This window comes from Labeo rohita, unplaced genomic scaffold, assembly GCF_022985175.1.
Source record: "Labeo rohita strain BAU-BD-2019 unplaced genomic scaffold, IGBB_LRoh.1.0 scaffold_358, whole genome shotgun sequence".
In the NCBI taxonomy this organism is placed as follows: Eukaryota; Metazoa; Chordata; class Actinopteri; order Cypriniformes; family Cyprinidae; genus Labeo; species Labeo rohita.
In genome coordinates this window covers 39,029-60,456 of record NW_026129276.1, presented here as the reverse complement: position 1 = coordinate 60,456, position 21,428 = coordinate 39,029, and the positions used below count along the sequence as shown (strand labels likewise).

Below are 21,428 nucleotides of genomic sequence, written 5' to 3'. Positions count from 1 at the left end.
GATGCTGCTGTTGATGATGATGTTGGATTTATGAGAACCTACAGACTCATCTCTCAAACAGGTAGTGCCGTAATTAGAAAGCATTGATACAGCTGCATTATGCTGTGTATTGTACACAGTGAAATACAGTGGACTGCATTAAGCATAATGACTGCATACGCATCACCGTGAAGATAATAAATGATGAGTTATGTGTTATTAGGAGCAGTTCGTCAAACGTAATCCTGTCATATCCTGCCCGCATCAATGTATTTGTCCTGTATAACGCAGTAGCCAGGGCTTTTTTACTTACAAGCTATACGTGATTATACTCTGAAATGGGCTTTAAGGAAAATCAAGAAATAGAATGAAAGTCCCTTATGCTAAAGCACATAACTTCTGATTACTAACTTCATGAAGAGATTTTTCAACAGTGTAACTGAGACCTGTTGGTCTGAGTATGTTTGTTTACTTATTTGTTCGTTTGTTCATTTAAGTTGAAACAGAAGATAAATAGCAGACTTTTTTGACTATCTGATGTCACCAGACCAAAGTTTAAGCTTGTTTTCAAGTGTCTTGACCAGCGCATCCATGGAAATCAGTGTATTGTAAATGTTATATGTCATAAGGGTACATTTTTTTAGAAAATCATTCATCATTCATCAATTTTGAATAAATTAGCTTTCTGAATAAATAAGCTTTCCACTGATGTATGGTTTGTTCGGATAGGACAATATTTGGCCGAGATACAAATAAGAAAATCGTTTTTAAAGTTGTCCAAATGAAGTTACTAGCAATGGATATTACTAATCAAAAATTAAGTTTTCATATATTTGCATATCTTCATGGAACATGATTTTACTTAATATTCTAATGATTTTTGGCATAAAAGAAAAATCCATCATTTTGACCCATACAGTGTATCGTTGGCTGTTGCTACAAATATACTTGTGCTACTTACGACTGCTTTTGTCGTCCAGAGTCACAAATCTCTACACTGTTGCAATTCTAATTCGGTTCTGATGGAACACAGGGAGACAATTTCCACTGTAATTTTATGCCACCCTCATGCACAGAGGCCATTTTTGTCCCCGCACCAATTTCATACGGCATACGTGAGCACGGGCAATCTCCATTTCGCTGTGAAAACCAGCGTTTCAGATGTTTCCTGAAACCGCACTTTGACAATATCTTATTTACTCGGGACACTTGCCTGTCAAACGTGATGACTTCAAAACGGCTGACGTGCTCCGGCGAGGACAAGCAGCTATTGATTTTCTGTGTCATCTAAACAAAGAAAAAGCCACTTTCATACAGTCTCCTCCAGCGCTGTGAAATACCGTCATCAATGATCATTCACGGTGTGCAGGTGTGGGAAGACGAACCGCTTCTTCCTGCCAATCTCTCCATCTATTCTAAAAGGCAGTTTTTCTCCACCTCTTTCTTCTTTTCTTCCAGCATAACAGCGAGCAATTACCCATATATTGGTGAGGTCTAGCAATGGCATGATTGCTGTAACAGTCCAGTAGTCACACCAGCATGTGTCCTCCGTGGTCCATGAAGTCAGGTGAGGGTTTTTACACAAAGGAAACATAACATGCCCTTTATTTTCCATGCTGCGATGACAGTTACATCAGAAAAAAACATGTAGATTCCCTTGTTTTATCCACTGTGAATATGTGATTATGTTACGTGTCAGATAATATTGCTTTTATTAGTGATTATGTACACAATTCAACAGTGACAAATATGTCTCAGAAACAGTTCAGTTCATAAATGAATGTTGGTAAAATTAACATTTAGTTCAACAATATGTAAGAATAACACTTAATCTCTAATGTTGGCTGTTATGGATGTAAAGATGATTACCAATACTGTCACTCTGACCATTTAGTATTAGAGGCTTGTATTGTAATATTCATTGCAGTGTATGTTGTTCTCAAATCAATTTCTCATAATAATCGCAGACTTATATTTATGCTTAATAATTCCTGCATAATTGAGGAAATATATTTTGCCAGTGAGCAGTAAACAAACCCATGTTAATGGTTTTATTGTGATTTCTGACCATAAACATTACAGTCGTCCACAGAAAAAAAAAAAAAAAAAAAAAAAAATTTACAAACATCTTATCTAATCCTGTCCGACTGATAAGCTGCACACCAGGTCATTTTAGGTCACAGTATCAGCTGTCAGTCGGTGATGCCCTGTGCTGGTTGGGAGCTTTAACATGGCAAATGCAGTTTAGGCATCCATGAACAATCCAGTCAGAAATATGGGTCAGTGGTTCAGACCCTCCACTCAGTCCAAATGAGAAAACTAGAGCATATGTGTAAATCAAAAATTCAATATGAGCTGCTGCTTTCGCCTGCCTTATTTTTGGTGCTCAACACGCACCTGCCATAATACAGCAAGACACATCCATTCTACCTTCAGTGTTGCCTGTCAATTACAGCCGTTCAGAGGATGGAAAATCACACAGCTCAGCATTCCATACAGTGAATGATTTCTTAAATCAGGTGTTTCAGCGGGAGAGGAATATATATGGAGGTCTTATATTCCAGAAGGTCTGAGATACTGGAATCGTGTGCTCTGGGGAAATATGAACAGAGTCTCATATCAGCCTTTAAGTTGCAAACACAAGTTACATGGACCCTAGAGCTTAGAGTTAATGTCTCATATATGGCTCATATTCAAATAAGCAGAATCCAACCCATCTGTAGAAACATGATAAAAATCCAACAACGACAACCGTTTTTTTTTTTTTTTTTTTTTTTTTTTTTTCCTTTTTAGGGATCCACATTCTGAGGGTGCTGGAATCCTAATGCATTTGTACTGTTTTGCCAATTGCTCTTTTTTCTGCCTTTAAAGTGTCTGGACATTAGAGACCATCCATCATAAAAATCTCAAACTCCATTACTCAGGCACCCCACATACATGTGTCAGACACTAGGTAGCACTATAATATGTACAATTTTAGTTTAATCTTTGAACACTTTTCAGTAATTTTACATTTTCTGAAACCTTTTTTTCCCCTTTGTTTCAATTTACAGGCACACATCATCCCAAGACTGTCATGACAAAAAAATAGATCAAAAGAAAGTCCACTTACAGAACAAAAATGTACAGATATGGTACTCACCCCCTTGTCATCCAAAATGTTCATGTCTTTCTTTCTTCAGCCGTAAAGAAATTATGTTTTCTGAGAAAAAATTTCAGGATTCAGGAAAAACTCCCATCTCATGTTCTCCCTCAACTTCAAAATCGTCCTATATCGCTGTTTTACCTTTTTTGTTAAGGGTGTTTGATCTTCTTTGCATGTTCACTTTGCAAACACTGTGTCTGTACTTCTGCAGCGATGTAGGATGATTTTGAAATTATTTTTGAAGTTGAGGGAGAAAATACGATTGGAGTTTTTCGACATACACTAACTGTCTTGAGTCAGAATACACAGAGTTCAGGGAGAACAAGACAAGACGAGCGTTTGACATTAAAAAGTATATAAATTGTATGGTTTTTTTCATGAAAATAACCGATCGTTTCGATAGATAAGACCCTTCTTCCTCGGCTGGGATCGTTTACAACCGCATTTGGGATCGTTTGAAGCTGCATTTAAACTGCACTTTGGAAGTTCAAAATCGGGGCACCATATCAGTCCATTATATGGAGAAAAATCCTTAAAAATGTTTCCCTCAAAAAACACAATTTCTTTATGGCTGAAGAAAGAAAGACATGAACATCTTGGATGACAAGGGGGTGAGTACATTATCTGTAAATTTTTGTTCTGGAAGTGGACTTCTCCTTTTTTAAGGTATGAGCCAATTAAACAGGATGGTGTTGCCCATTTTGACCAACTGACCTCTATCTGCTCAATACATTACCAAACTAACTTGATACATGTAAGCAATTGCATCTAAATCTACCCATAAAGGGCGCTACAACTAAATCCAATCATGAATCTGCAACAGTTTTATCAAGGAAAATTCAATTAGATGTGTAACTTCTTCAGGGCAAGTGCCAACCAAGCCACAAAAAGTTATTATACAAGTCAACAAAATTGGCCTGCTGCAGCCAATCAGATTTCAGTGGACAGTAACTTGCACTGTGCATGACTGATCATTATGAAATTCAGCATTTATGTACAAGTGAATTACTTTAGGCTGTATACTATATTTGGTGACAATTGGCTGCATGGTGGTGCTATAACAAGCTTATATACGATTTTGCTAGTAAAACTCTGGAAACATGATGCTAGAATAAAAATAAAACAATAGCCTTTTTTTAACTACACAGGGCCAGATTTACTAACAGCTTGCGCCACCGCAAACTGTCTTTTGGCATTAAAATAGTACTGTCAGAAGACGTGCAGTGAATTAGCGATGGAAAAGACGTAGACCTGTTTTTTTTGCTCCTGACCTTATTGAATATGCATTTTCAGACGCAAAATTTATGGGATTAGAGTATTAAAATGAATCACGCAACGCAATTTACTAATGTTTGTGTTCGTCAAATTACTGGTATTTAAAAAAAAAATGGCCAAAAAGAGCTGTCTTAAAGCAGGTGTTAATTTGCGCCTCTCTTGGTAGATTCTGCTGGTCATTATGGAAAAGAGATGTTGCATCTGTGTTTTTTAATGTGCACCTTGTCAGTAAATCACCTCCAGAATTTGTGCTCTAATGCTTATTTGCCCTGATTAGTAAATCTGGCCCTTAAACTTGTTCTAGGCTATTTTTCTGTTTTGTACAAAAATGCATCATATGCCCCATATTAAGACAAAAAGTTATCAAAAGGATTTAGATTAAATGAATCACTTATATGGGCAAATATATCAGAATGACTAATAGGCCTATTTCTTGCAAGCACAATGTCCAAACTTTACCAAACTTGGCAAACATGAAAAAAACTGAACATTATGCGATTCCCAAACATATGATGCTATTATATTATGTATGCTATTTACAAGTTGATTACTCTAAAAACTGTAATGCTGAGGCTCGACCGACCCAACACAGCAACGCTGACTCAAGCAAAGGTGTACATTTAGGGTGCGACCGTCAGTTTGTCCAACCAATCGCAGAACGGGGAGTGTTCAGCATCTTACAGCTTGGCTAACTCACAGGCACACAGTTAGCGGAGCAAACATTTAGTGCTTATCTCTATTCGCTGGTTACCTCTGTAGTCTCAGTGCCACAAAAAGTACCCAAATGGCCAAAATGTTAATAGTGTACAAATCCAATAAGTGACGGGCAATTTGTGCAACACCTGACAGGGTGAATTAAGACAAGCGCTTTTCTGTGATGCACGAGCATCTTACAGTTCTAATTAACCTTCCTACTGCTCTAATTAATTAAATTCCAGCAAGGTCAAGCGCTATGAATTGAACAATTAAGCGCTTACCCGGTATGGGACATTTGCAGTGTTAACTTAGTTAGGTTCAGCCTCGAGTGCCGCAGAAATGCGTGAATGCGGGGGGCTTCGGTGTCTTTCCAGCAGCCTGCTTGGCACATCTGCTGATGGCGGCACGTGTATGTTCGGGGAGCGCTCACATGTGTTATTCTCTATCCATCTGCCCACAAGTCATCACGTGAAAGTCGACAGAGGGCAAGAAACTGCGAAGAAACCTGGCACCAGCACTTTCTAGTTTTATGGTCCTTGTTGCAACTTGAGCCTGAGATACCACCAGGGTAATGAGGCAGTTGGACCCAACAGCTTGCTGATGTTCCAGAATGGCCCTAATAACTAGGTATCATTTACAATGCTGGTCCCCCCAAGACCTAACCCATTCCTGTCTAGCAGTGTGTAACCTGCCAAATGTGACTGCCAACTGTTCCTGTCCTCAGGACATCCTTCGATTTGGCGCTCGTACAGTGTTCGGATGTGACAGCAGGCCTGACGCCGTCCTTTGCGAGATTGTTAGTAATATTGTTGTGCCTCCTCATCAACCTCAACTCTGTGAAACAATATGTATTGTATCATTTCTCTCACCTTTGGTGAAGTTTAAAGGACCTTCAAGGCCTCAAAAATGACAACTTAGCATCCATTTCACTTGTCACCGGGCCTCGCTTGAGTTTATCAGTAATTGAGGTAAAAGTGGTCAAAAAGTGCAATGAACAGGTTGTGACTCTTCAGCCCCTTTGACTGTTGTACACTTGCATCTATCGTCTACATTCATCCAGGTCATTTGTCATTGATTTGATGGTTTTGATTGAATTGTGCTTAGGTGGGCGGACAGAATGTAAGCTGTCCTGCAATTGTTTGGGTGGATTTTATTAACATTTATAATGAAATTCTATTGCTTAATGTGTAACTGAAATGACAAAACTATAAGTGGTATTTAGCAGTCAGAACACCAGAGGCTACCGTGGTGGCAAAATATTGTCTAGAAATGCCTTTCCATGCAGCACGTCCAGTGGAGTTTGCTTAACGAATCGATGACTCTATGAAAAACACAAAGGGCCTCATTCATGAAACACAAGCAGAACTAATTTTTGTGTAAATCATTCATAAATCCGTTTCAACGTAAACTTTCGAATTCATGAAAATGTTCGTATTTTCAGAATGTTATCTGGTACGAAAAAAAATGTACACTTTTTTTTTTAAGTTGGCTAAAACTCTTTGGTGGACGCGCGTTATTGAATATTTATTGTTAGGCATATGGCCTATTAGTCTTTTTTGCATTTATGCAATATACTGGGGCCAAACCTCAGAAAGTAGACCAGAATATTTCACTGCGTTCCTGGGCACGCAGTTTGCGTAGCTGTAATTCATAGGCCGGGATTATGCCAATAATTTACCAATGATTGGAATTCATTAATACGTTTAACTATCAAATTGGATGTTAACAAAGCATTTGTGAATCCGGAGGACAGTTTTCAAGAAGGTCTTTTATGCGCAAATTACTCAGAATTTACTCATATATTTATGCAAGTTTCATGAATGAGGCCCAAAGAGTGCAACCAATGTAGTCTGATTCACAAACAAATGGACTGGTTCTGTAAAATCTCTGAACAAACTCACCCAGGTAACAAATCAGCAACACCACTAACTGAACTGTAAGATATTAACAACTTTTTATGTAACTTTAATGGAAAAAAAAAAAAAAAACCTGCTTCTCTGAAAATATTTACACGTGTTATACAGCCCTATTCAGACAGGGCTCATTTTCCCTGAGGAAGGTGGGGGAATTCATCGTTCACAGATGTACTTCGTGATTTTAATCACATGTGAATTGAGCCCTGTCTGTGATTTTACCTGCACAACCTCAGAAAACTATAGGGATAAATTCCTGTTTTTAGCCAGCTCAGCGCTCCTCTGAGAAATCCGATGCGGATAGAAGGTTTGTGATTGTGATATTATTATTTTCCACTGCACTTCTCCTTGTTTGTTTTGACCTTTGTTGAGCACCTTAACTAGTGTTTTCCCAGGGTATGCAGATTCACTGACTGCACGCTTCACCTGCATTATGGATTTTTCTGACCAAAAAAAAACAAAAACAAAAAAAACAGCATCAATAAGAATAAGATGATGCAGTTCACAGAAACTGTAATTGTAACATCATACATTTCTATAGTGTGTGCATGTCCTGTATTGTATGAATCCTGTATAGGTGTATATTTTGTATACTGTGTATTTATTTGTATTTTGTGTATTTTATGTACATGTCATGGTTTGTAAAGTGCACTGTCTAGAGTATGCAGCAGACATTCACACACAATATGGCAAAAGTGATTTTACTACATGATTAAAACTACATTTATGCTTAGTTGTGTACATAATCACATATATACAGTGACTCTTGAGCCTAGGCCCTCTCCCCGTACCCTGCTCGGGGGTGAAAAAACAAACTACTAGCCTAGCTTACGGTGTCCTCTTCTGAAAGTAATCTTTGACAGTTTCACCTCTTAAACGAGAAGTTATGCAACCTTGAGGCAGCCACACACCAGATGACATGTGCAGCCCTGCACTGCATTGCACCACATCTTTAAAATTCACACACACTGTTTTCAACTGTATGAGTGCACGCACACCGGCGACTGTCCGCGGATCACATCTGCAATTTTGGACACTGCTCATAATCATGCCGCGCTACAGGACGCCTCACTTTACTTTTCCATTAAAACACATAATGTTTGTTCCAAATTATTGTTAATGTACATAATGATGTCATCCTACGTTGGAAGATTGTGTATTGTGCATTTTTCAGCAAAACTTTTTATGGCTCTTATAAATTCTGTGATTCATGTATAGTGGAGCCATAGATTGGAATTTTTCTCATCCCATTTGCTTTTTTTTTTTTTTAATCCATGAACATTGACGCCACTTGCTCAACTGTTTAGGGAGTAGATTAAAGGTTTTGGGTTGCCGTCTTCAACTGACTGCGACGTGTCCGGTGTCGCACTGGGACAGTGACTCATATTACCAAATAAAACAGCTAAATTTAAGTCAAATACAAATCCTCATTACAAACGCATCATCACACAATACTACACACGGACACTTGTTTTGGTGTTCCCACCTCTCATAGTCCTCATGCCAGCCTAGATCACTGATTGATTTAAATGGGAAATGGTTTATCAGTTTATTGCTTAATATTCTCATTAGGATTGCAAAGGCTAAGTTGTGTTTTATAGTTTGTATTGTCATAAATTTTATTTTGAGAGGTTTTGTCATACGTTTGGATGGGGTTTGAACAATCCATTGGGCAGGATAAATTGATCTGGCAATGCTGGTTATATCCAGTTCACTTGAAAGACGTCCTAATGAAAGACGACTGGAGGGTGAGGAGACGAATGATTTTGACATAAACTCAGGAAATGTTTGGTACCTTTCCATCTTTTCTTTGCCAAAGGTGACTTCCACATGACTATCAGAGTCCAAATGAAAAGCGAAAGGTTAACAGCCTTCGAAACTGTCGCCAGTGGTTCCAGCACTATTTACCTGAGGGTTTCAGTGTTACCTCGCTTAGTTTCACACTGAGATTTATTGAAAGCGAGCCCGTCCCAGAACAAAACGGGCCGAAAAACAGACCTTTTACGAGCCCGGCGTAAATCCAACGGAGAGTAGCTCGGATCCAAAAACAAGCCCTTAACATGCATGATACGCCCGTCATGGGGAGGGAAAAACAAGGTGTCATTTCGGTCACTTTGAGAAAGTGAATTTACAACAGATGGTTATTTATATATTTCTCAGAGCTGATGCAATTACGTAGGCGTTCTAAAGCACATTTTATTATGGGAAGAGCATTGAGACAAATGAAACCCCTGCAGAGGCTCAGGTTAATTAGCCAATTATGTATTCATTTTATATCATCCTTGGCAGGAAGAGAAGCTTCACCACCCCCACCTAAACTGCTTATTAAAGATGAGTTTAGGTGTGCCGAGAAGATAGATGCAGGCGTCCGGCTCTATGCATAAGAAAAAAAAAACAAAATCCCGGAAGAGTAATCTTGAGATAATAGATATTATGGATGTTCTGTTTTCACAAGAAACAATGAGTTATCCAATTACCACCCTGCTTAGGTAGCACTTGTATAAAAAGATTAATGGTCTGCAGGTTTGTCCCACTTGGAATGTCTCTTTAAAGCAAATCCCAAGTAACTCATACGAGAAAGTAAGGAAAACAAGTCCAGGGTGTTGTATATTAATCAACGAGGGATAACAAATTACATCTGGGGAAGAGTAACATTAAGTACATGCGTGTGAAAGGGCACAGAGGTAAATAACGAGACAACTAGGGAGCGCAAACCTTGTTATAGACAGACGCATACTGCAAGCACCAAAAAAAAGCTTCTTTCTGAGATCATGAAATTTAAACAGGTTAGAGTCTAAAAAGTACAAATTTAATATGAATATACACCTCTTTTAGGTGATTTGTGTCATTTTTATGCTTAATATGCAGAGACATTTATGAGTGAGCAAATCGTCAGTTCATTTCCCCAAAAGCAAAACACTGTGATGCTTTAAAACATTAGTCAGTATGTTTAAGCATCATGACCCACATAACTTGAGCTAATAAAGTAGCAGCAGAGACCATCTGACAGTACTGGGTAGTAACTGATTACATGTCATTTGGATTACATAACCAGATTCCAAAAATTAACTACTTGTTATTAGGTTATATTACATTTCAAAATTCTCGCAATCAGACTACAGTTACTTTTTATGGATTACATGATTACATATTGTTGACACAGTAACAATAAATTGTTTATTACTTAGTGATTCATCCTAATTCTTTTTTTTTTTTTTTTTTTTTTCTTTTCTTTTAATGTTACTTTCTAAAATAGGCTACCGCTTATATGCATTTAGAAAGTCTTTCAGTTTTGTGAATATTCACACAAATACAAGTCATTTGACTACTAAATTTACAAAAAAAAGATTCAAGTGAAGTGTTTTTTTTTTTAATTATACCCTGGGATTCAAGTGAAGTCTTTTTTTTTTTTTTTTTAATTACTTTAAATGTGGGATGCCTAAGTTTACTTCACCATATTACAAATAAATCCTAATCTAATCATGACAAACTATACAGGTGCATGTCAATAAATTAGAATGTCATGGAAAAGTTTATTTCAGTAATTCAACTCAAATTGTGAAACTTGTGTATTAAATAAATTCAGTGCACACAGACTGAAGTAGTCTTTGGTTCTTTTAATTGTGATGACTTTGGCTCACATTTAACAAAAACCCACCAATTTACTATCTCAGCAAATTAGAATACTTCATAAGACCAATAAAAAAACATTTTTAGTGAATTGTTGGCCTTCTGGAAAGTACGTTCATTTACTGTGTATGTACTCAATACTTAACAGGGACTCCTTTTGTTTTAATTACTGCCTCAATTCGGCGTGGCGTGGAGGTGATCAGTCTGTGGCACTGCTGAGGTGGTATGGAAGCCCAGGTTTCTTTGACAGTGGCCTTCAGCTCATCTGCATTTTTTGGTCTCTTGTTTCTCATTTTCCTCTTGATAATACACCATAGATTCTCTATGGGGTTCAGGTCTGGTGAGTTTGCTGGCCAGTCAAGCACACCCAACACCATGGTTATTTAACCAAATTTTGGTGCTTTTGTCAGTGTGGGCAGGTGCAAAATCCTGCTGGAAAATGAAATCAGCATCTTTAAAAAGCTGTTCAGCAGAAGGAAGCATGAAGTGCTCTAAAATTTCTTGGTAAACGGATGCAGTGACTTTGGTTTTCAATGCCTTGACCCCAGCCTCAGTCCAGTTCACCTGAATTCTTGAATTTGCTTGAAAAGCCTCTCAAGGCTGCGGTTCTCTCTGTTGGTTGTGCATCTTTATCTTCCACACTTTTTCCTTCCACTCAACTTTCTGTTAACATACTCTCTGTGAACAGCCAGCTTCTTTGGCAATGAATGTTTGTGGCTTACCCTCCTTGTGAAGGGTGTCAATGATTGTCTTCTGGACAACTGTCAGATCAGCAGTCTTCCCCATGATTGTGTAGCCTATTAAACCAAACTGAAAGACCATTTTGAAGGACCAGGAATCCTTTGAAAGTGTTTTGAGTTGATAAATGATTGGCATGTCACCATATTCTAATTTGTTGAGATAATGAATTGGTGGGTTTTTGTTAAATGTCAGCCAAAATCATTACAATTAAAAGAACCGAAGACTTAAACTGTGTGCATTGAATTTAATACATGAGTTTCACAATTTGAATTGAATTACTGAAATTAATGAACTTTTTCACAACATTCTAATTTATTGAGACGCACCTGTACAATTTATTGAGACGCACCTGTACATGGAAAGGTCTAAGACTCCTAAATTGGTATTTTACCATTGTCACACCCCTGTGGACTGTTTATGTTGGTTTCCCCCTCTTGTGCCCATATTTGGTTCTTCCTGCCCTCGTTGTGTCCTGATTAGTTAACACGTTTCACCTGTTTATGTATCATTGCATGCTTTATAAGTTGTTTCAGTTCTATGCTTTGTGTCTGGTCTTGTCTACTCATGTGTTTTGCTGCCTGTTTGTTTTGTTATTGTGGTTTATTATTAAAGAGTTGTGGATTTCCCCTTCATCCTTGTGCAAGTTCGTTCGTCTCAGATGTGTTGTGACAACCATATTTTTGTGTTAGAAATTATGTAGGAAAAATAATAGATTAATATATGTCAAATATACAACTTAAAAAATCTACATCATAACATGAGTTCTGAGCTTTGTCACAAAAGACTTTCTTCATTGCCTTTTTTCCTATCACGCTTTAAAAATTATATATCAGTTCAAAACTTAAAATCTCAAAATTCATCCTTTAAAAGGCATTTTAAAATCAGACATTGTGTTACCACAGAAAATGTACATCAAAATCATATTACAAAATGTTTTCATTCATGAATTATAAAAATTTAAGTGTGGATAGAGCATTTTATGTCTGTGTTCAAAAATGGGAGTGACAGTTAAAGGGTTAAGAATAAAGTAAAACGTTTGCATGTTCACAGTTCTCTGTGGTTGGTTAATTTCACATGACATGTATACTAATGAAATACTTATTCTTTTTTAGTGTTTATTTTGATAATACAGTTATTTGTTTAAAAACTGCATTTTTATTATTGGATAAATTATTAGCTTTTAAACTCATAAACCCCCTGCAGTTCCTATGTGAAACCCAGTGTGTGAAATTTAATGAACTTCGTGTTGTTAAATACCAATGAATGGAATATATTTTCTTTTTTTGTTGTTGTTGTTTTTTTTTTTTTTTTATGTTTTATATCAATATAGTACAAGATTATGCTATTTAAATCAATGAGATAAACGGGTTCTGTCAAAAGTAATCTAAAAGTAATTAAAAAGTAATGTGATTATATTACTTTTAAATGTAACCTAATGAATTATGTTACTGACTACCTGTCACACCCATGGACGTTTTGTTGTGTTTTTATTCCCCATGCGCTCTGTTTGACCTAGTTTCCCATCTGCGTTTGATTGTGTCATTTGGTTCAGGTGTGTGTCGTTTATTATCCTCATTTACATTCCAGTTTCCTTAACAGCTATTCCAGTGTGACGTCACTTCCTGTTTGTTGCGGTCGCACGCTTAGAGTTTGAGCTCCGTCACATCGTGAATATACGTGTGAACGTGTGAATATACCCCCTGTTGTATTTTACAACTAAAACATCCGGATTACTTTGTTATAACTAGTTTTGTTTTGATTTCCCGAGTTGCTAGCTTATAGCCCGTTAGCAGCACCAATGTGGTTGCCGCTAATCCTGCTTGCATTGTTTACACACTATTTACACACATTACCATTGTTTACTCGCTGTTACTTGCTTTAATGGCGAATTTGTGTCCACCTTTGAGTGCAGGTGAGGACACGTTCGAGCTGGAGGCCGTGGAGAAACAGATTCAGGAGCTGTTGGTGAGGCAGACCTGAGCTGAGAGAGCGGAGAGCCGCTCTGGAATCCTCCTGGGTAAGTATACAGCGCGATACTAACACTCTGACCACCTCTACTCCGTGTGCTTCTCTGCACAGGTCCCGTGCACCCTGGACGCGATCTTCCCAGATGTCCTTCACTCCGGCACCGGGACACCACAGACCCTGGGTGCAGCAGCAGCGGAAGACGCGAGCCAGGCCCCGGCCGAGGACCTCGCCCCCTCCGCCGCCTCCGGTCTTCGAGATCTCCACCCGGAACCGCTTCGCTCCCCTCCGCGAGATGGAACGCGACACTGTGATCGTCGGAGACTCCATTGTCCGGTACGTACGTGCTACTTTAGCTAAAGGTAAAGTCCACACCCAGTGTTTTCCTGGTGCTCGCGTTCTCGATGTTTCTGCGCAGATACCCGCAATCGCGATCGTCCTGCACGCGGGGGTGAACGACACCAAGCTGCGGCAGACGGAGGTTCTGAAGAGGGACTTCAGCAGCCTGATCGAGACGGTTCGCAGCACATCGCCTGCGACGAGGATCATCGTGTCAGGACCGCTTCCCACGTATCGACGTGGGCACGAAAGGTTCAGTAGACTTCTTGCTCTAAATGAATGGTTATTGACATGGTGTAAAGAACAGCAACTGCTCTTTGTTAATAATTGGAATCTTTTCTGGGAACGTCCTAGGCTTTTCCGTGCTGATGGCCTGCACCCCAGCAGAGTCGGAGCGGAACTGCTGTCGGACAACATCTCCAGGACGCTACGCTCCATTTGACTAGTAAGTACATTCTCAAATGATTGCTACGATGGCTTTTGTTCTGAACGCTTAAATGATAGTACTTGCACTGTCCAATCTATAAAGACTGTGTCTGTTCCTCGAGTAGTGAGGTCAAAACATAAATTTAATGCAGGATCTAGAAAAAATCTGATCGTAATTAAACCAGAAAAAAGCAAAATACACGAACAGAAACCATTTTTTAAGCTTGGGCTCCTAAACATTAGATCACTTGCACCCAAAGCAGTTATTGTGAGTGAAATGATCACAGATAATAGTTTTGATGTACTCTGCTTAACCGAAACCTGGCTAAAACCTAATGATTATATTGGTCTAAATGGGTCTACTCCACCAAACTACTATTATAAGCATGAGCCCCGTCAGAGTGGTCGTGGTGGTGGTGTTGCAACAATATATAGTGATATTCTCAATGTTACTCAGAAAACAGGATACAGGTTTAATTCATTTGAAATACTTTTGCTTAATGTTACTCTGCCAGATATGCAAAAGAAATCTCTCCTATCTCTTTTTTAGCTACTGTGTATAGACCGCCAGGGCCATATACAGATTTCCTAAAAGAATTTGCAGAATTCCTTTCAGAACTATTGGTTAATTTTGATAAAGTGCTAATTGTCGGAGATTTTAACATTCACGTTGATAATACAAATGATGCGTTAGGACTTGCGTTTACTGACCTAATAAACTCTTTTGGAGTCAAGCAAAATGTCACCGGGCCCACTCATCGTTTTAATCATACGCTAGATTTAATTATATCGCATGGAATTGATCTTACTGATATAGATATCGTACCTCAAAGCGATGATGTTTCTGACCATTTCCTTGTATCATGAATGCTGCGTATCACTGATATTAACTATATGGCTCCGCGTTATCGTCTTGGCAGAACTATTGTTCCAGCCACCAAAGATAGATTTACAAATAACCTGCCTGATTTATCTCAACTGCTCTGTGTACCCCTTAATACACAGGATCTAGACAAAATGACTAGCAATATGGGCACCATCTTCTCCGATACGTTAGAAGCTGTTGCCCCCATCAAATTGAAAAAAGTTAGAGAAAAACGTATTGCGCCATGGTACAACAGTAATACCCATTCCCTCAAGAAAGAAACTCGCAATCTTGAGCGCAAATGGAGAAAAACTAACTTGGAAGTTTTTAGAATTGCATGGAAAAACTGTATGTCCAGATACAGACAGGCTTTAAAAGCTGCTAGGGCTGAGCATCTCCGCAAACTCATCGAAAATAACCAAAACAATCCAAGGTTTTTATTTAGCACAGTGGCTAGATTAACAAATAACCAGACACCACCTGATCTAAATATTCCTTTACAGTTTAATAGCAATGACTTTATGAATTTCTTCACTGATAAAATAGATAACATCAGAAATACAATAACCAATGTAGATTATACTGCATCTATTATGTCAACTTCTTTCGTCGCACCCAAAGAAAAACTGCAGTACTTTACCGCTATAGGACAGGAAGAGTTAAATAAACTCATCACTGTGTCTAAACCAACAACATGCCTATTAGATCCTGTACCCACTAAATTACTGAAAGAATTGTTACCTGTGGTAGAAGAACCGCTTCTCAATATTATCAACTCATCGTTATCTTTAGGTCACGTCCCTAAACCATTCAAGCTGGCGGTTATTAAGCCTCTTATTAAGAAACCACAACTAGACTCTAGTGAACTGGCAAATTATAGACCCATTTCTAATCTTCCATTTACAGTGGGTACAGAAAGTATTCAGACCCCCTTAAATTTTTCACTCTTTGTTATATTGCAGCCATTTGCTAAAATCATTTAAGTTCATTTTTTTTTTTTCCTCATTAATGTACACACAGCACCCCATATTGACAGAAAAACACAGAATTGTTGACATTTTTGCAGATTTATTAAAAAAGAAAAACTGAAATATCACATGGTCCTAAGTATTCAGACCCTTTGCTGTGACACTCATATATTTAACTCAGGTGCTGTCCATTTCTTCTGATCATCCTTGAGATGGTTCTACACCTTCATTTGAGTCCAGCTGTGTTTGATTATACTGATTGGACTTGATTAGGAAAGCCACACACCTGTCTATATAAGACCTTACAGCTCACAGTGCATGTCAGAGCAAATGAGAATCATGAGGTCAAAGGAACTGCCTGAAGAGCTCAGAGACAGAATTGTGGCAAGGCACAGATCTGGCCATGGTTACAAAAAAAATTCTGCTGCACTTAAGGTTCCTAAGAGCACAGTGGCCTCCATAATCCTTAAATGGAAGACGTTTGTGATGACCAGAACCCTTCCTAGAGCTGGCCGTCCGGCCAAACTGAGCTATCGGGGGAGAAGAGCCTTGGTGAGAGAGGTAAAGAAGAACCCAAAGATCACTGTGGCTGAGCTCCAGAGATGCAGTCAGGAGATGGGAGAAAGTCGTAGAAAGTCAACCATCACTGCAGCCCTCCACCAGTCGGGGCTTTATGGCAGAGTGGCCCGACGGAAGTCTCTCCTCAGTGCAAGACACATGAAAGCCTGCATGGAGTTTGCTAAAAAACACCTGAAGGACTCCAAGATGGTGAGAAATAAGATTCTCTGGTCTGATGAGACCAAGATAGAACTTTTTGGCCTTAATTCTAAGCGGTATTTGTGGAGAAAACTAGGCACTGCTCATCACCTGTCCAATACAGTCCCAACAGTGAAGCATGGTGGTGGCAGCATCATGCTGTGGGGGTGTCTTTCAGCTGCAGGGACAGGACGACTGGTTGCAATCGAGGGAAAGATGAATGCGGTCAAGTACAGGGATATCCTGGATGAAAACCTTCTCCAGAGTGCTCAGGACCTCAGAATGGGCCGAAGGTTTACCTTCCAACAAGACAATGACCCTAAGCACACAGCTAAAATAACGAAGGAGTGGCTTCACAACAACTCCAGAGCCAGAGCCAGAGCCCTGACTTAAACCCAATTGAGCATCTCTAGAGAGACCTAAAAATGGCTGTCCACCAACGTTTACCATCCAACCTGACAGAACTGGAGAGGATCTGCAAGGAGGAATGGCAGAGGATCCCCAAATCCAGGTGTGAAAAACTTGTTGCATCTTTCCCAAAAAGACTCATGGCTGTATTAGATCAAAAGGGTGCTTCTACTACATACTGAGCAAAGGGTCTGAATACTTAGGACCATGTGATATTTCAGTTTTTCTTTTTTTAAAATATGTGCAAAAATGTCAACAACTCTGTGTTTTTCTGTCAATATGGGGTGCTGTGTGTACATTAATGAGGTAAAAAATGAACTTAAATGATTTTAGCAAATGGCTGCAATATAACAAAGAGTGAAAAATTTAAGGGGGTCTGAATACTTTCCGTACCCACTGTATGTCTAAAATTTTAGAGAAAGTTATATCTGCTCAACTGTGCTCATTCTTGCAAAAAAAAAAAGATATCTATGAAGAATTTCGGTCAGGTTTCAGGCCCCATCACAGCACAGAAACTGCACTTGTTAAAATCACTAATGACTTGCTTCTTGCATCAGACCAAGGCTGCATCTCACTGCTAGTTTTACTTGATCTTAGTGCTGCATTCGACACTATAGATCATGACATACTAATAGATCGACTACAAAATTATGCAGGTATCCAAGGGCAGGCTTTAAAATGGTTTAGATCCTACCTGTCTGATCGCTACCACTTTGTTTATTTAAATGGGGAGTCATCTCAGTTATCACCAGTAAAGTATGGAGTGCCACAAGGATCTGTTCTAGGTCCTCTACTATTTTCAATATACATGATGCCCCTTGGTAATATTATTAGAAAACACGGGATTAGTTTCCATTGTTATGCTGAGGATACTCAACTATATATCTCAACAAGACCAGATGAAACTTCTGAATTATCAAAGTTAACAGAGTGTGTTAAAAATGTAAAAGATTGGATGACCAACAATTTTCTGCTATTAAATTCAGATAAGACAGAGATATTACTTATTGGACCTAAAAACAATACACAGAATCTTTTGATTTACAATTTACAACTAGACAGATGTACTGTTACTTCCACTACAGTCAAAAGCCTGGGTGTTATATTAGACAGCAACTTGTCTTTTGACAATCATATTTCTCATGTTACAAAAACAGCATTCTTCCATCTTAGAAACATTGCCAAGCTGCGAAACATGTTACCTGCTTCTGATGCAGAAAAGCTAGTTCACACATTCATGACCTCTAGACTGGACTATTGTAATGCACTACTAGGTGTTTGTCCTGCATCTTCAATAAACAAGCTACAGATAGTCCAAAATGCAGCTGCTAGAGTCCTTACCAGGTCAAGAAAATATGATCATATTACCCCAATTTTAAAGTCTCTGCACTGGCTACCTATTAGGTTCCAGATCAGCTATAAAATAGTACTTCTTACCTATAAGGCCCTTAACGGTTTAGCTCCTGCGTACCTAACTAGTCTTCTACTACGCTACAATCCATCCCGCTCCCTAAGGTCACAAAACTCTGGACTGTTGGTAGTACCTAGGATAGCAAAGTCCACTAAAGGAGGTAGAGCTTTTTCACATTTGGCTCCCAAACTCTGGAACAGCCTTCCTGATAACGTTCGGGGTTCAGACACACTCACTCTGTTTAAATCTAGATTAAAGACACATCTTTTTAGCCAAGCATTCAAATAATGCATCTCATAAACTTTTCCTGCAGCTATATCTGATCAAATGTTCATTATTAATCTTTTAGCTCTGGTTTAACAAATCTTCCTTTTCTTAGTTTGAACAGCAGCTACGCTAATTTTGTTCCTATTTGTTCTCTGTTTTTGCCATGGGATTGACATCCCATGGTAACTAGGAATTCACAAGCTCCAGTGTGGATCCAGAACACTTAAGAAGAGATGATGCCAACCCCACAGAGGACTTCAGATGATGCCAACCCGAATTCTGCTACTAATTTATAGTGTTCTTTGTCTGTTTGATTACGTCATTAATTGATCTTTACCACACATCTCTACCATATGTACATCAAGCTACTACTACATATATTGTAAAAATGTCAATTTGGTGTAAAGCTGCTTTGCAACGATATGTATCGTGAAAAGCGCTATACAAATAAATTTGAATTGAATTGAATTTACCAATGTATTTAAGCTGAGTTCAGTGCTGTGTTCCCAGTCCAGTCTGCAATGTCCCTATGTGTGTTTTACTGCCTGCCTGCCTGCCTGCCTATATATATACATGTATGTATGTATGTATATATACATATGTGTGTGTGTGTGTGTGTGTGTGTGTGTGTGTATATATATATATATGTATATGTGTATATATATACGTGTGTATATATATATATATATATATATATATATATATATATATATATATATGTATGTATATGTGTATATATATAGTGGGTACGGAAAGTATTCAGACCCCATTACATTTTTCACTCTTTGTTATATTGCAGCCATTTGCTAAAATCATTTAAGTTCATTTTTTTCCTCATTAATGTACACACAGCACCCCATACTGACAGAAAAACACAGAATTGTTGACTTTTGCAGATTTATAAAAAAAAAAAAAAAAAACTGAAATATCACATGTCAGTATTCAGAGCCTTTGCTCAGTATTTAGTAGAAGCACCCTTTTGATCTAATACAGCCATGAGTCTTTTTGGGAAAGATGCAACATGTTTTTTACACCTGGATTTGGGGATCCAAAAGGTTGGGGGATCCAAAAGGTTGGATGGTAAATGTTGGTGGATGCCATTTTTAGGTCTCTCCAGAGATGCTCAATTGGGTTTAAGTCAGGGCTCTGGCTGGGCCGTTCAAGAACAGTCACGGAGTTGTTGTGAAGCCACTCCTTCGTTATTATAGCTGTGTGCATAGGGTCATTGTCTTGTTGGAAGGTAAACCTTCGGCCCAGTCTGAGGTCCTGAGCACTCTGGAGAAGGTTTTCGTCCAGGATATCCCTGTACTTGCCCGCATTCATCTTTCCCTTGACTGCAACCAGTCGTCCTGTCCCTGCAGCTGAAAAACACCCCCACAGCATGATGCTGCCACCACCATGCTTCACTGTTGGGACTGTATTGGACAGGTGATGAGCAGTGCCTGGTTTTCTCCACACATACCGCTTAGAATTAAGGCCAAAAAGTTCTATCTTGGTCTCATCAGACCAGAGAATCTTATTTCTCACCATCTTGGAGTCCTTCAGGTGTTTTTTAGCAAACTCCATGCAGGCTTTCATGTGTCTTGCGCTGAGCAGAGGCTTCCGTCGGGCCACTCTGCCATAAAGCCCCGACTGGTGGAGGGCTGCAGTGATGGTTGACTTTCTACAACTTTCTCCAATCTCCCGACTGCATCTCTGGAGCTCAGCCACAGTGATCTTTGGGTTCTTCTTTACCTCTCTCACCAAGGCTCTTCTCCCCGATAGCTCAGTTTGGCTGGACGGCCAGCTCTAGGAAGGGTTCTGGTCGTCCCAAACATCTTCCATTTAAGGATTATGGAGGCCACCGTGCTTTTAGGAACCTTAAGTGCAGCAGAAATTTTTTTGTAACCTTGGCCAGATCTGTGCCTTGCCACAATTCTGTCTCTGATCTCTTCAGGCAGTTCCTTTGACCTCATGATTCTCATTTGCTCTGACATGCACTGTGAGCTGTAAGGTCTTATATACACAGGTGTGTGTGTTTCCTAATCAAGTCCAACCAGTATAATCAAACACAGCTGGACTCAAATGAAGCTGTAGAACCATCTCAAGGATGATCAGAAGAAATGGACAGCACCTGAGTTAAATATATGAGTGTCACAGCAAAGGGTCTGAATACTTAGGACCATGTGATATTTCAGTTTTTCTTTTTTAATAAATCTGCAAAAATGTCAACAATTCTGTGTTTTTCTGTCAATATGGGGTGCTGTGTGTACATTAATGAGGAAAAAAAATGAACTTAAATGATTTTAGCAAATGGCTGCAATATATTTTTATAATTTAATGGGGTCTGAATACTTTCCGTACCCACTGTATGTGTATATGTATATATATATATATATATATGTGTGTGTGTGTGTGTGGGTGTGGGTGTGTATGTACTTGTTCTTGCTACATTGTAGGGACCAAATGTCCCCACAAGGATAGTAAAACCTGAATTTTTCGACATTGTGGGGACCGGCCTGCGGTAAATGATGTTTTTCTGAAAGTGTAATGGTGCAAACATGTTTTCTGTTAGGTTTAGGGTTAGGGTTGAGTTGGGGGATAGACAATATCATTTTGTTAGTAAAAAAACTATAGATGTCTATGGAAAGTCCCCACAATTCAC

The 21,428-nt window shown here is 38.9% G+C and overlaps 1 protein-coding gene across 2 annotated transcripts; it reads left to right on the top strand.

Annotated features, from left to right (window-relative positions):
• Window positions 1-13,402: 13,402 nt before the first annotated feature.
• Window positions 13,403-19,237, top strand: LOC127160476 (uncharacterized). Of its 2 annotated transcripts, none has more exons than XM_051103119.1 (2): window positions 13,403-14,128; window positions 18,975-19,237. In XM_051103119.1, the coding sequence occupies exon 1, from the start codon at window positions 13,490-13,492 to the stop codon at window positions 14,123-14,125; it is 636 nt and encodes a 211-aa protein (XP_050959076.1). In that variant the 5' UTR covers window positions 13,403-13,489; the 3' UTR covers window positions 14,126-14,128; window positions 18,975-19,237. The 2 variants fall into 2 exon arrangements, with proteins under 2 accessions (XP_050959076.1, XP_050959077.1); XM_051103120.1 differs by lacking the exon at window positions 18,975-19,237 and having other exon boundaries at window positions 13,403-13,935; window positions 14,038-14,240.
• Window positions 19,238-21,428: the final 2,191 nt, after the last annotated feature.

Coding starts and splice junctions, on each gene's coding strand:
- LOC127160476 (XM_051103119.1), top strand. CDS start 13,490: ATGTCCTTCACTCCGGCACCGGGACACCACAGACCCTGGGTGCAGCAG.